The 12,928-nt window shown below is 30.6% G+C and overlaps 1 protein-coding gene across 1 annotated transcript; it reads right to left on the bottom strand.

The window, feature by feature from the left end:
- Positions 1 to 1,831: 1,831 nt before the first annotated feature.
- Positions 1,832 to 10,774, bottom strand: LOC134269030 (uncharacterized). Its single transcript, XM_062751253.1, has 13 exons — positions 10,636 to 10,774; positions 8,845 to 8,991; positions 6,927 to 7,048; positions 6,085 to 6,177; positions 5,809 to 5,919; positions 5,325 to 5,429; positions 4,880 to 5,019; positions 4,426 to 4,648; positions 4,240 to 4,260; positions 3,782 to 4,033; positions 3,320 to 3,559; positions 2,920 to 2,988; positions 1,832 to 2,602 (listed from the first exon to the last, which is right to left on the bottom strand). The coding sequence occupies exons 1-13, from the start codon at positions 10,701 to 10,703 to the stop codon at positions 2,232 to 2,234; spliced, it is 1,962 nt and encodes a 653-aa protein (XP_062607237.1). The 5' UTR covers positions 10,704 to 10,774; the 3' UTR covers positions 1,832 to 2,231.
- Positions 10,775 to 12,928: the final 2,154 nt, after the last annotated feature.

The raw sequence follows: 12,928 nt of genomic DNA on the forward strand, positions 1-12,928 counted from the left end.
TCAACAAAATTGGAATTCAACCTGTAAAGATTCTTCAAAAGGTGTGACATATAATCTATTTACAAATTTACACTTTGGATGTCAATTTTATGTAGATAGCAGGTTAAATAATTTTATTATACCTCTACTGATTTTTCCCTATATAAAATTAAATGATTAGATCTGAACAATTCCCTAGAAATCGCTGTGAATCGGCTAATCGCCGTGCGTTAGTTTTTATGAGCTAATCCCTCGGTCGAAAGCTAGTCATCCTAATTCGCGGTTATAGCTTTTCATTGTGACGTCATAATAGAGCGACGCAAAAACACAATGCTTCGTGACGTATTTCATGTAACAAAACACAACAAAATAAGACGTAAACAACAAAAAGAATGCAATGATTATATTAAAATAAGGGGTTAACTGTCTTCTAATTTGATATTTGCGACAAAAAATGATTAGTTAATCTATAAATGAATATATTTTTTAAAAAGGTGATCTTTACAATTTAAATTTGTATCGGTATAATAAAACAGTTAAAGTATATATCATTGAGGGAGTTAGCAAGATTCCAGTTCCCCTCGACCAGGACCATTTCCCTCGGCGCGCTGCGCCTCGGGAAATAGTCCTGGTCTTGGGGAACTGGAATCTTGCTAACTCCCTCAATGGTATACTTTAACTGTATAATAAGAAACAAATTTTAGCTAGATTTAGAACAGCAAACCATAAATTACTCATTGAAACAGGAAGATGGGAAGGTATTGAAAGAATTAATAGAATATGTCTTTTATGTAAAAATGATCTTGGTGATGAATTCCACTATATTTTATGTTGTGAAAAATTAAAAGATGAAAGGAAATTGTACATTCCGAAATATTATTTTACAAGACCAAATATTATCAAATTTAATGAATTGTTTTCTTCAAAAAATGTTGGACTATTGAGTAAACTCTGTTCTTTTATTAAAATTTTAAACGAGAGAGTCAAACCTCCAGGTTAACATCAATGTAAACATATATGGAAATACTTGATTATAAGCACACTTTGTATATATGTTATATGTTATGCTCACGCATGTATGTATATATGTTATAATAATATGTATTGATCTCTGTGTTGTTAAATAACAACCAAAGAGATGTTAATAAACTGGTAAACTGGTTGAAATGATCATATAAAACGAACAGTAAGGATCCTAAAAACTCTGAAAAGTTTACCTATTCTCAAGTTTGAGTAGAGAAAAGATGCACCTCTGAAAACATAAGGTGGTATCAGCTGCTGTGGAGGAGAAAGCTAATCATTTTGCTTTTAATTTTATGGTTTTTATGGTCAGATAGCTTCTTATAATAAAAGCCTTTTTTTTTTTACTTGTCTCAGAATATTCTGTTTTATTTGACCTCATGTTTCGCAGTACGTAAAGTTTGATGTGTCTGCATAATTCATTGAAATGACAATGTTTTTGCATTCAATTTATCGAATTATCAATTGTGGTAATCAAATACGATACATACCTATTCAGCTTATTAAATTTTTAGAAGGAATTTGAATAATATAGACAGAGATATGATAAGAATAATTCATCAAATTTATGAAGAATGTTTGAAAACCATAGAGGTTTATACATTCATGATGCATCTTTCCAAGGTAGATTTTGTCGCATTATATTATCTTGTAGATGTACAGTACATTTCATGTTAAGAATTTCAGTTTATAACTAGCATCAAAGTGAAATAAAATTTTGATTCACTACCTTAGATCTATGTCATTTTTTTTATCCGTGCCCAAAGCATATTTTTAAAACTTCTATTCGCAAGATGAAAATAAAAATTGTGTAAAACATGAAAACACTTGATAGATTGAATTTTATTTAATCTTAAAAGAAAATTAACAAAGTAACAATTTTACAAAAGGAATAAGATTTTATTTTAAGCTCTAAAAATAATTCAAATTTAGATTAATATTTAAATATATATATACAATTGTTGATTGCATATGATGTTAAATTTGTGTTGCCTTATTCAAAATCGTTTTGGTAAAGTAATCAAAATCTGCCACTTATTAGCTCATCAAGTTTGATATTTTTAAAAGACACAATGACACATAATAATGTCAGAAAATGCAACAATAAAAACTATTAAAATAAGGAATCAATCATTTCAACTTATGAAAAAGTAATCTGAAATCACAGAATACACAGAGGTTATATATTATGCTACAAAAGAAGGGAAAACAAAATTATTTCACCGAGCATGCTAAACATCAGTAACAGTAGAATTCGGATTCACCGAGACTCCGTGGATATTCTCATTTGATCCCGATATTGTGTAGATTGGATTGGTACATCCACCGATTTCGTCACTGTTTTTCTTGTCATCGCAAATGTCTTCATATACAGGTGGGTCATCACGTGGTTTGTAATCCGGAAGTTTATCTATTGCAGCGACCTCATACGGCGGAGGTTCGGATAAGCATGCGTCAAACTGCTGTGATGAAGCGGTGGCGATAACTGTACCACGAGTCCTTGATGGTCGATTCCTTAGAACCGCGGCTCTTCTACAGAGGCGAAAAACCACCACAAGTATGACCAAAAGAGCGATAGCCATGATGCAAACAACACTTGCTCCTAAAATAAAGATGATAAAGAGTTCGTAACACCTTCCTGACATGTACTGCATTTTAAAACGTTTGCAGGAATCCATTTATATATAAAGATTGAATTTTTTTTTCATTTCTTTTTTTAAATTTCTTAAAATTTCTATTTAGGAAAAAATTATCAATTTAATAATTATTGCTTATAATGTATGATTTGTACTAGCTCTCAATTTGCTAAGTAATTTTACAAAAAAAAAATTCTTCTGTTTAACTGATTTAATACAATTTTTTTAAACAATGCAATGAAATATAAGGATAAAATTGATTATTGTAGAGATTCCAACATACCTATTATAACAGGAGTGTTTGTTGTAACTCTGGACTTTAATTCAGAAGACCATCCGCTCTCAGAGGAGTCTGAAAATCACCATTGGTTTGAAAAGCTAAGAACTTAAATAAATATGGTACAAAATGTACCAAGAAATGGTTAACTATGCTTTTCATGAGGAATACTGTATTTACGTCAATCGTAAATTAAATCTATATTTTATATGCTAAATTTTACAATCAGGTAAATATTTTGATACAATGTAAATTAGATACAGTTTCACTTTTCTTCACATATATTGCATTAAAAAAGTTATCTCGGTCAAATATAACAATTTTATGTTGTGTAGTCCATTTTCAACTAAGCATTTGAAAATGTTGTTCGTAAGCTTAAGATAACTATCGTATCTCATTTACATACCAGCGCCCTTTATACTGACAAGGAACCTGCATTCTGCCTTGTTGCCATGCCAATCTTCAGCAACATAACGAAACATGTGATCACCCGCGTCAATACGCGATCCGTTATGGACTCTAGGCTCTATCCAGAGGTCCCTTATACCCACGTTGTCTGTGGCCTTGGGAATCGTCCAGGATATCCTTTCACCTGCTATGGCGTATATATCCGCGGGGCAGTGAGAAAGTTTTGGAGGATGATGGTCTAAAATTAGATAAAATAGGTCACACATAATTATCTTATAAAGTAGTATACTATTGATACGAGTGAGTTTTTAAGTAAAGCATCGGTAAATGTTCTTAACAAAATATTACTGAATTATAAATGTAAAGCCGAAAATCTCTTGCACTTCTGTCAGGGCTTTACTTTAAAACAAATTTATGATCAAAGTCCAGATGCTTTAATGAAACATGCGCTCAATCTCACCAACAATCTGCACTGTGAAACAACAGGTTGTTTTGCCACCATGTCGATCAACTGCAGTTGCATTGGCCCTAACCCTTTGACCACAAGAACAGTTCAAGGCGTAGAACTTCTGTTGGCTAACATAAACTTGAAGATCTTCTCCAAGATAATCCTTTGCTTTGAATTGGTGATACATAAGAGCTACATTGGAATTCTCCTGCACTTCTACCAATACTCTTGAATATTCTGGTGGACAATTATAAATTCGGGGACCTACATAGTCAAAAAATATAAAAGATAATAGACAGATGAAGATTTTTGAAGTCATTTACCAAAGCTAGAATATTCTTAAGGAAATGTCAAAGCTCAACATTCTGAAACTACTGATAAATCTTCATTCTTGTGAATTGTTTGTAAAAACCTAACATGATTTCAGTAATTAAATGTTAATCAGCGACTTATGTTTATATTTCACTTACGTTCATAGAGCAAGCCGCCATCTTAAATTAAAAAATAACAGAATTCTATGAAGATTAATTACTCATTATGTTTAATGGCCATAACAAAAGAGCATTTAAACATCTTTCCTTTCTATTATTATGAAATAGAAAACTAATACAGAGATCAAAAGATAAACCTGTGATTTCAGAAAATAGAAAGATTACCAGAAATATCTTCTTCAATCTTGTCATTATCTGGCAATATTCCATCCCCATTTTTGAGACACGTGTTCTCTTCTTTATCATTATCATCCTCACAAACGTCTTCACCACAATGAAAATGACCCCAAAAACGCCCCGGCATGCAGCGACACTTTTTACCAAATATATTTACAATTTCACCGACATAACCGGATTTATCCCCATGGTAACATTTTTGGTAGGCTTTCTAAAAGATAGACAGTTTCAGTTGAATACATCGTGTTTTCACATTGTAAAAAGAATAGCAGAGGTATAGGCTATTGCGTCTTAAGATTAGCAAATTTATTGTATAAGCATTGTTTATGATTTAAGATTAAAAAGACTGAAATAAAAGGCGATAACAGAAAAGGTAAAATATTCAAATATATCATATAAACGAGACATTTAAGTTGTTCATGTTGTTTGTACATATGTATACCTCTCTTTTAACTACACAGACATTCCTTCCTTCATGTTCACAGCATGTTTCCTCTTTCTGACAGTCAAAATCGGTCTTGCAGGTATGCAAGCATGAAGTGTCATAATGTTCGTGGACAAAATGGCATTTATCACAACGCCCTATCAAATATTACAACCAGTTATATTAAAGGTAAAAAACTCAAAACTGGAAAAAGATTTAAGAGTAATTATAATCATTTAATTCTATGACTGATATGGAATTAAAATCTTCTTAACTAAACAAATGAAGATTTAATTTATAATAGACTTTAAAGGGGAATAGAGCTGTATGGAAAAGTCTGTATAAAGTGAATGGCCAGGGAAGATGGAACGCCTTACAACCGAAACAGCAAACATTTTATAAATATACATGTGTTATAAAACACATAGGAGCATATTTTATTAATGATCACTATAATGCTTACTTTTTTCACATCGAGGTCCAAGGAAGCCATGTTGACATTTACAAACTACTCCATAATACTGAGAAATACAGGAACCGCCATTTAGACAACCGTCACCACACACAGCTGAACGTGAGTGAAACAAATAATAATAATCATAGACTTAAATCATGTATTAGGAAAAGTTTAACTTTGTACCCAACAAAGACATTGAACCTTCCATAAAAAGTAATTCCTAATTACAGAATCTTCTATGAAATCCTTAGGGTTTAAATATTAATATTTATTTTTTTCAAGATACTGATGTAAAAAGAATATTCCATACTACATTCATTTTGAAATGAAAATCAAATAAATTTAGTGGATTCACAATTTTTGGGCAAAGTATTATGTCACTAATTAGATATTTGCTGAGGCTTATACATGAATATATAAAATATATCTTCATGAAAACATTCATAGTTTTCATTTCTTTTCCAAAAAATATGCTTGAAATATTACTAACCTTTTTCGCAGAAATGTCCCGTAAAATTGGCGGTGCAGATACACTTCGGAGTTGACAGGGGATCGACTTGCCTACATTCCCCGCCATTCAAACATTCTCCTCCACAGATGGCTTAATATTGATAATTTTAATTAAACATTGCTAATTTTGTTTAACTTTATTTCTAAAAATCAAAATATCTACATAAAAAGATGATATATTTAAAACTCATAAATATATAATTAAAAAAAAAAGATTTCATATCATAATCATATTCTGAAGTGATTAGATTTTTACCTGTTTCGCATTGTTTGCCCGAGAAATGAGTTGGACAGAGACACTGATCACCAAATGGTGTCCCACCATTAAGACATTCGATTCCACTACTTTCTGAAACACAGAAAAATATGCAAATACGAATCATCGTGTTTTTATTTGATTGAAAGATTGAATTTTTACAGTGTATCATTTGACGCATAAAATGAAAATTTGTTTAAAAATGTTTAATTTAGCATTTGAATGATACTCCTTGTCTTAAGATTATAAACAGGCTAAAAACATATGAAAATTTCATTAAAAACTTTTGAAAAATACTGATAAACAATCGTTTAAAATTAAAAAAATGCAGAAAGCAAGAAATGTTTTAACAAATACGTCGAAGAAGGATATGGAGATAACGAACAGTATTCGATCTAGAAAACAATACAAAATAAGAGCCGAGCAAACACAGACCTCGGAAACATCAGAGGTGAGATCAGGTGCCATGGAGGAATGAGCATCCCCTACTGACCGGTCACACCCGCCGTGTGCTCCTTGTCATTATCAGGAAATAACGGGTCGTCAATTCAGTGTATAAATAATGGACTAACAATTAGCATGAAAAACTTTAGTCAGGATTTGACTCAATGATAAACTGTATTTGCTGCCAAGGTCATTGTATCGACCATAGAACTTGCAAAATGATGACTTTAAACGAAACTGTTGATATTCTTGTTGCGAATAAAAATTAAGATATTCAGAATCAAATTATTGACTGAAATCTGTCCTCGGTATGGTCTTCGGTCACGATAAAGCAAACCATCACTTCATACATGTATAAATGCATATATATTACGTCATTGCAATATTTGAAGTCTTACCGACTGTGCATCTTCCATAGTCATCCAGCGCCCAGCCACTGCAACACTTTCTCTGGCACTGGTAGTAATGGCACCGAACATTCTTAGACGATGCCCAATCGGGATGTTCGCAAAGATTATATCTGACATACAATGGCATATGTTATAATGTATGAGTAAGAGGTAGAACTAATATTCATAAATATAGAGTCATAAAATTTTGATTAAACATAAGTTGTAGAATATCATTTTTGGGTAATTGGAAATTGTTTTAAAAACAGAGTTGCATGCTTCATTTTTGAAAGTGTTTCTTTTTTTTTTCATTTTTATCAAGTAAACATCTTCCATTAGCTAACGCGCGCTAACACCATAACTTCATTACTCTTAAAAGATAATTTTCTAAAATTTTCTTTATTTTAATTTGTATCTTAAACATTGTTTTAAAATTGTTAAGTAGTATTTTGTTTTTTTCTTTTTTTTCTTTAAATAAAAAAAGCACAGTAAATCTCGTTTAGTACGAACACGGACATAGCGAATTCACGGATATAACGAAGTTCTTCTGGGTCCCCGGCAAAATTCTTAACAAATCTTTGTAAAATTTTACGGTTAAAACGAATTCTGATCTTATTTGCACCATTTGCAACAAAAATGACCTTAAACACAACAATGCATGCATCCATTTTTTTGCATCATCTGTCCCTGACAGACTAAGTGTATGCATGTGAATTAATAGACTTAATAATAAGTGTAATTGAAAGATATACTTTAGTTTCCAAGCAATATCATTTCACTCCTTGTCGTTTTACGGCATATTGTACGCATTATTTTCAATTTTAATCAGGTAAAAATAGAAGCCATGCTCTGCAATTTTCTTCGTTTCCATACTTTATGTTTTAAAAATTCTTGTATTTAGATCCAAATTTAACTGATTAAAAGTTTTTTAAAATTATCTATTTATATATCTTCATTAAACACACTTTGCCTCTTCTTGTATAATCAATATCATATCATTTCAAGCAATATTTTATCCCTTTTATGATCCAATCTAGTTACTTAGCCAGCTGTGTGCGTTCCTATACATGTTGTTTTCAGTTTTCGCACCCCAAATTCACACCTCTGCTTGCATTAAATAAAAAAGGGACTAAACTGTATTTATTGAATACAAAGAAGCTAACCAGCCAGGAAAGCACACTCTTGGATGGTATATTTAGAAAAAAAATTCACTTTTAAATTTCATTTCGTCACTTTAAAAATGCAATCGGCGACCAATGGACATCACTGGTCGAGCACTGTACCCATCTCTTACCCGCAACTCCTCCTATACCACTTAATGAAATTAAAAGATACTTTTACAGATTCTTACTACATAGTGGCGTTGCGTTCCATCTATTTTACTTTTTGATCTAACTATTATTCCGTGTCTCACAGAGAAAAATATGGACTTTGCGTTTATAACCATATGAGAGGCGGGGGTATCAATTAGTGAGCTCAGTGCTCACTGTACCTCTGTTACCTCTTACACATATATCACTCTATTTTTCTTAATTTATATCTTGCATGGTAACTTATCTCTTTAAAAACCAATATAAGTAACAAAAAGAGTTATTTATTTTGTTATTTTGAACAGAGAAAAAGACATGACAGATTATTTGTAACTTTTAACTTAATTCGTATTTGAAGAGCAATTCTGACTATTTTATTGGCTACTATTCACGGGTTATAGGATACCATAAATCATTCTGAATTGAAGACTTTATCAAATCTCTAATGAGAGCGTGTGAATTAAGTTTACTTCTGCCATTTTATTGTCCTATCATATTCTTTTTATGATTTTTTTTCTTTATTTGTTCAAATGTTTCTTCGTTCATTATTCAAATTTTTGTATTTTTGTACTTAGTCATACTCTGATTAAATACTCATAATCATGTTAAATACTCACATGTCTCGGAAGAAGAATTCCAGAGGTCTGGCGTATTCACAGATATAGGAACAGTTGTTACTGGACTGGATCAGATCATAGCAGAAATTTCCCTCTCCCCCTGATTCTGGGCAGTGATTTAATCCCAGGGGTGCCAAAGTTTGATACCTGTAATTGTAAACTGGTGAGGAAATATGGAGTTTATACATTATATGGTACTACAAAGGTTGAAAGCAACTGTATATCCGATATGTATCCAACATTCGAACTTCTAATTAAATATTACAAAAGGGTTTTTCAGACCAAAGTAAAGCTTTTTACGTTTTGAATTAAAAAATAGGAGAAAAAAACATTATCTAATACATATTTTGTGTAACTGAATTTGCTTTATTTTTGAATTGTTATAAATGCATTTAAGGATAAATAACACAAACAAACTCTTTTCAGATATCAGCATTATTTTTCATGGATTTACATTTAAATTGACATCCTGAATAATGTTTACCAAGTAGAGTGAGAGAATTATATAAGATTTTGTCATAAAATTCAAAAATTGTGCAAAATTTTGTATGGAATTATATAGAAGGCAAAATAAAATCTCAAATCTAAGCACCAAGGAAAACCTACGATTTCTTTTTATTTCCGGGATTTATTATTTATGTCATTACAAATCAAAATCAGTCAAAAAATATATATCAACCCGAGCATCTATTTTTTGTTTGTGGTAAGTACCCTTAATTGGACGAAAAAAGTTCATTCAATATACTTTTCTGCATCTCTTTCTTAAAGTAAAGTTTTACTAGGTTCTTAGACAAAATAAAAGATATGAAACAAGTTGCATTTTTTTTTATTGTATTCCTCTAATTTATCAATGATTTCTTTTTTATAGTAATTATTTGTCCTACGACAAAATAATAAAAAAAAAAAAATGAAGTATTTGATCCAAATTGTTTTCTGTATTACACATATTATATACTTCCTTTCTCCTTCAAATCACTGTCTTAAACGTCTATTCAAACACTTTAAAACATGTATTCATAAAAATTGTTATCGGAAAATGATGCATATTTTAAATAAGCTTATCTTATACCGTCGAAGTTTTGACAAAAAAATCTATTTGAGATCGATATCTTATCCAACAAGGTAATATTTGGCTTTTTCGAGGGCTAGTCATAAAAGTGTAAGGAAGTTTTTTAGTATTTGCTTTCAGTTCTTGAATAATACAAGCGGACGGTTATAAACCTGATTGAGCATTTTTATTACGTCTATCAACGCCAGTCACTGTGTGACACAGGGTGGTATATATAAGGACAGTAGAAAATTAAGGTAAATAACCCTCACGATCAGCAAGTACCAGGAAGACTAGGAACGCAGTAATGTAACAAACATGACCCTATCGATCTCAATAAAACAAATAAAGTACGAAGTGATCATTGTTAGGGTGACTATGATATGTGTAAGAAATTAAAAAAATATTATATGATCATATTTAAAATAAACAATTTATAAAAGATGATAATTAAATACGAAGCTAATCGCTGTAGAAATGAAATGAAATATGCTGAATAGCAAAATCTATTTCCTATCTGTCTTGGAAAGTTTGGTGATCCAAACGTTAACGCAAGTTTAATAGATAATATATTAAGTTATCAACTTATGTGGATGTTTTAAAAAGCTCACTTTAGATCTTTAAATAGTCCCACAATATATATATGTATGATATTAGTATAATTATACTTATCATTTCTTAGGAAAACTATTACATTTGTAAAAATAAGATATTAGCCTGTAATTAATTAAATAAAATCTTACCAGTGCAAACTCCATGTACAATGAATAAATGTCAAACCTACGAGTAACGATGCGCTAAACAGCGCCATTTTGTTTGGGTGTTCAGAAATCGATTACATGGAAATATTTAAGATAACGGGCGCTTTAAATTACCTCAGTCAGTTTGACGACATCAGGTAAACCAAAGAATTTGCCAACCTAAATATGCAGCAAGTGATTTTGATATATGCTGCACTGTACTGTTTTTTATTTTTTCATTATCAATAAAATTCCTGTAATGTTTTATAATTTTCATTATCGACATAATTCGGAGATTTTGTAAAAAGCTTAAAAAATAACACAATTATATCAAAATAAAATTTACATGATTCTTTATATTTCTATGCATGAGATATCAAAAAATATATACATCATCCTTTTTTCACAAAAAACCTGTAACTGAAAACATAAATTCGATTTAGAAAAGCTCTGCAGTATAATTGAAAAAAGAAAACGTCTTGTAGTTTGTGTGATTTGATAACTGGTAAAAGCAATAAAAAATTATTGGATTTTCTATTTGCATTCATTTTAAGTCCTAGCAAAACTTTAACCTTTCGACGATAATGATAATGATTTAAAAACAAGACAATGGATTGTAGAAATAGTCTCTTTGGACTGTAAAAAAGTTACTAAAACAAAGTCGCTGCCAAACCTTATAATGTATCATATGTATAGCAGTACATGAGTAAATGAAAAATCGAATATATAATCCAAGTGATTGGATTCTTTGTAGAAGAAAATATTCTTTAAATCGATACATTGACAACTAAATGTGCAAAATTTCTTCACAGTACATACAGCTCCGCACACATTTTAAGCTCACATAATTTTTCGCACACATTAAGGTCATATTCTTCTAGAAATAAAACTTTATATTATCAAACTTTATTTCAAGACATTAGCCTAATATATATTGATTATCTTATGCAATGGTACAGGTTCTGTAAAGTCAGCATCTCAAGTTTTCAAAGTAGATGTTTCAAAGTTGACATTACATGTATTAATCGTATGATGTTTCATCTGTATAATTCTACCATAAAAAATTCACCAATTAAATTTATTGTTCTTTCTTTGAAACTATCTATCTGAAATTTTCAATTAGACTTTTTACAGATTATATGTCAATATATTTCTGAGTACTTTGCATCTTTACCCTACTCGTCTTGGATTTCTTGAAACGTGGCATTGAAAAATAACAATGCTGCTTAAAGAAATTATGCCAAAAGATGGGATATCACAGTATGATTTTATCTCTTAAAATAGCAAACTGTTACTATTGAACAGAAAATTATTTTCCATTAACGGTCTGAAACTTTCAAATTTTTCGATATGGCGTATGTTTCATGATACTAGATTTCAGAAAGCAACTTTTAAAAATGCCAGCTTTTTAACATGTAAAACCCATTAAACTTTTTTTCCACACCAGGTCGCAAATTACATCTCATAAAATAACATATGATTTGTAAGTGTTAGAAATAGCCTCATGATATAAAGTTTGCTTTTGCCAATTTTTGTTAACTAAAATGCTTATGAAAGCAAGTAATCGACGCTCATTTAAATACTTCAGAATCATTTAAATAAAAAAAGCAGGAATTGATAAAAACATACATTTTTCAATTTAATATTAAATTTTATATTATAAATACTTATAATATTTGATAATTGTACGCTTTTTAAAGTTACACTGGTAAAATTTTAACTATCAAAATATTATAATAAAGGCATGCTTCAAATAATGACGTCTAATATTTATTTCCACGTTAAATCAGAAAGTGTGAAGAATAGCATGAGAAGGTTTTTGCAATATTTTATCATTACATCATGGCGTCACTGATAAGGAAGACAGTGGTTTTTGATTGATCAATTTTATTATTCATTCTTTTTACAATCAAAAAATGTAAATTCCGATCTTTTATTAATAGCACACACATGCTAAGAAACATTATCTGCAAGAAAGATACAACAAGAAAAAGTTAAAAATGATGTAGATTTCCCATCCAAAATACCAGAGCTTGGATCAGGTGCCATAGAGAAGTAAGCATCCCCTGCGGATCAAACACACCCACTGTGTGTATCTTGTCATGATAGGGAAATAGCGGAAAGAATCCGTCGGCAATTCAGTGTGTAAATTATGGTCTAACAATTACATGTAAAACGCCACTAAGCATTTACTAAAAAGAACCCAGACCATCTTTAGAATGAATCAAAAATGTTTGCTTGCCCTCTTCCCACTCAGGGTAAAGTAATTGGGTCGGTGGATAGTTGAGGATTTTTT

The sequence above is a fragment of the Saccostrea cucullata genome, unplaced genomic scaffold (genome assembly GCF_032062105.1).
Source record: "Saccostrea cucullata isolate Sc308-1 unplaced genomic scaffold, CSIRO_AGI_Scuc_v1 ctg2293, whole genome shotgun sequence".
NCBI lineage: Eukaryota > Metazoa > Mollusca > Bivalvia > Ostreida > Ostreidae > Saccostrea > Saccostrea cuccullata.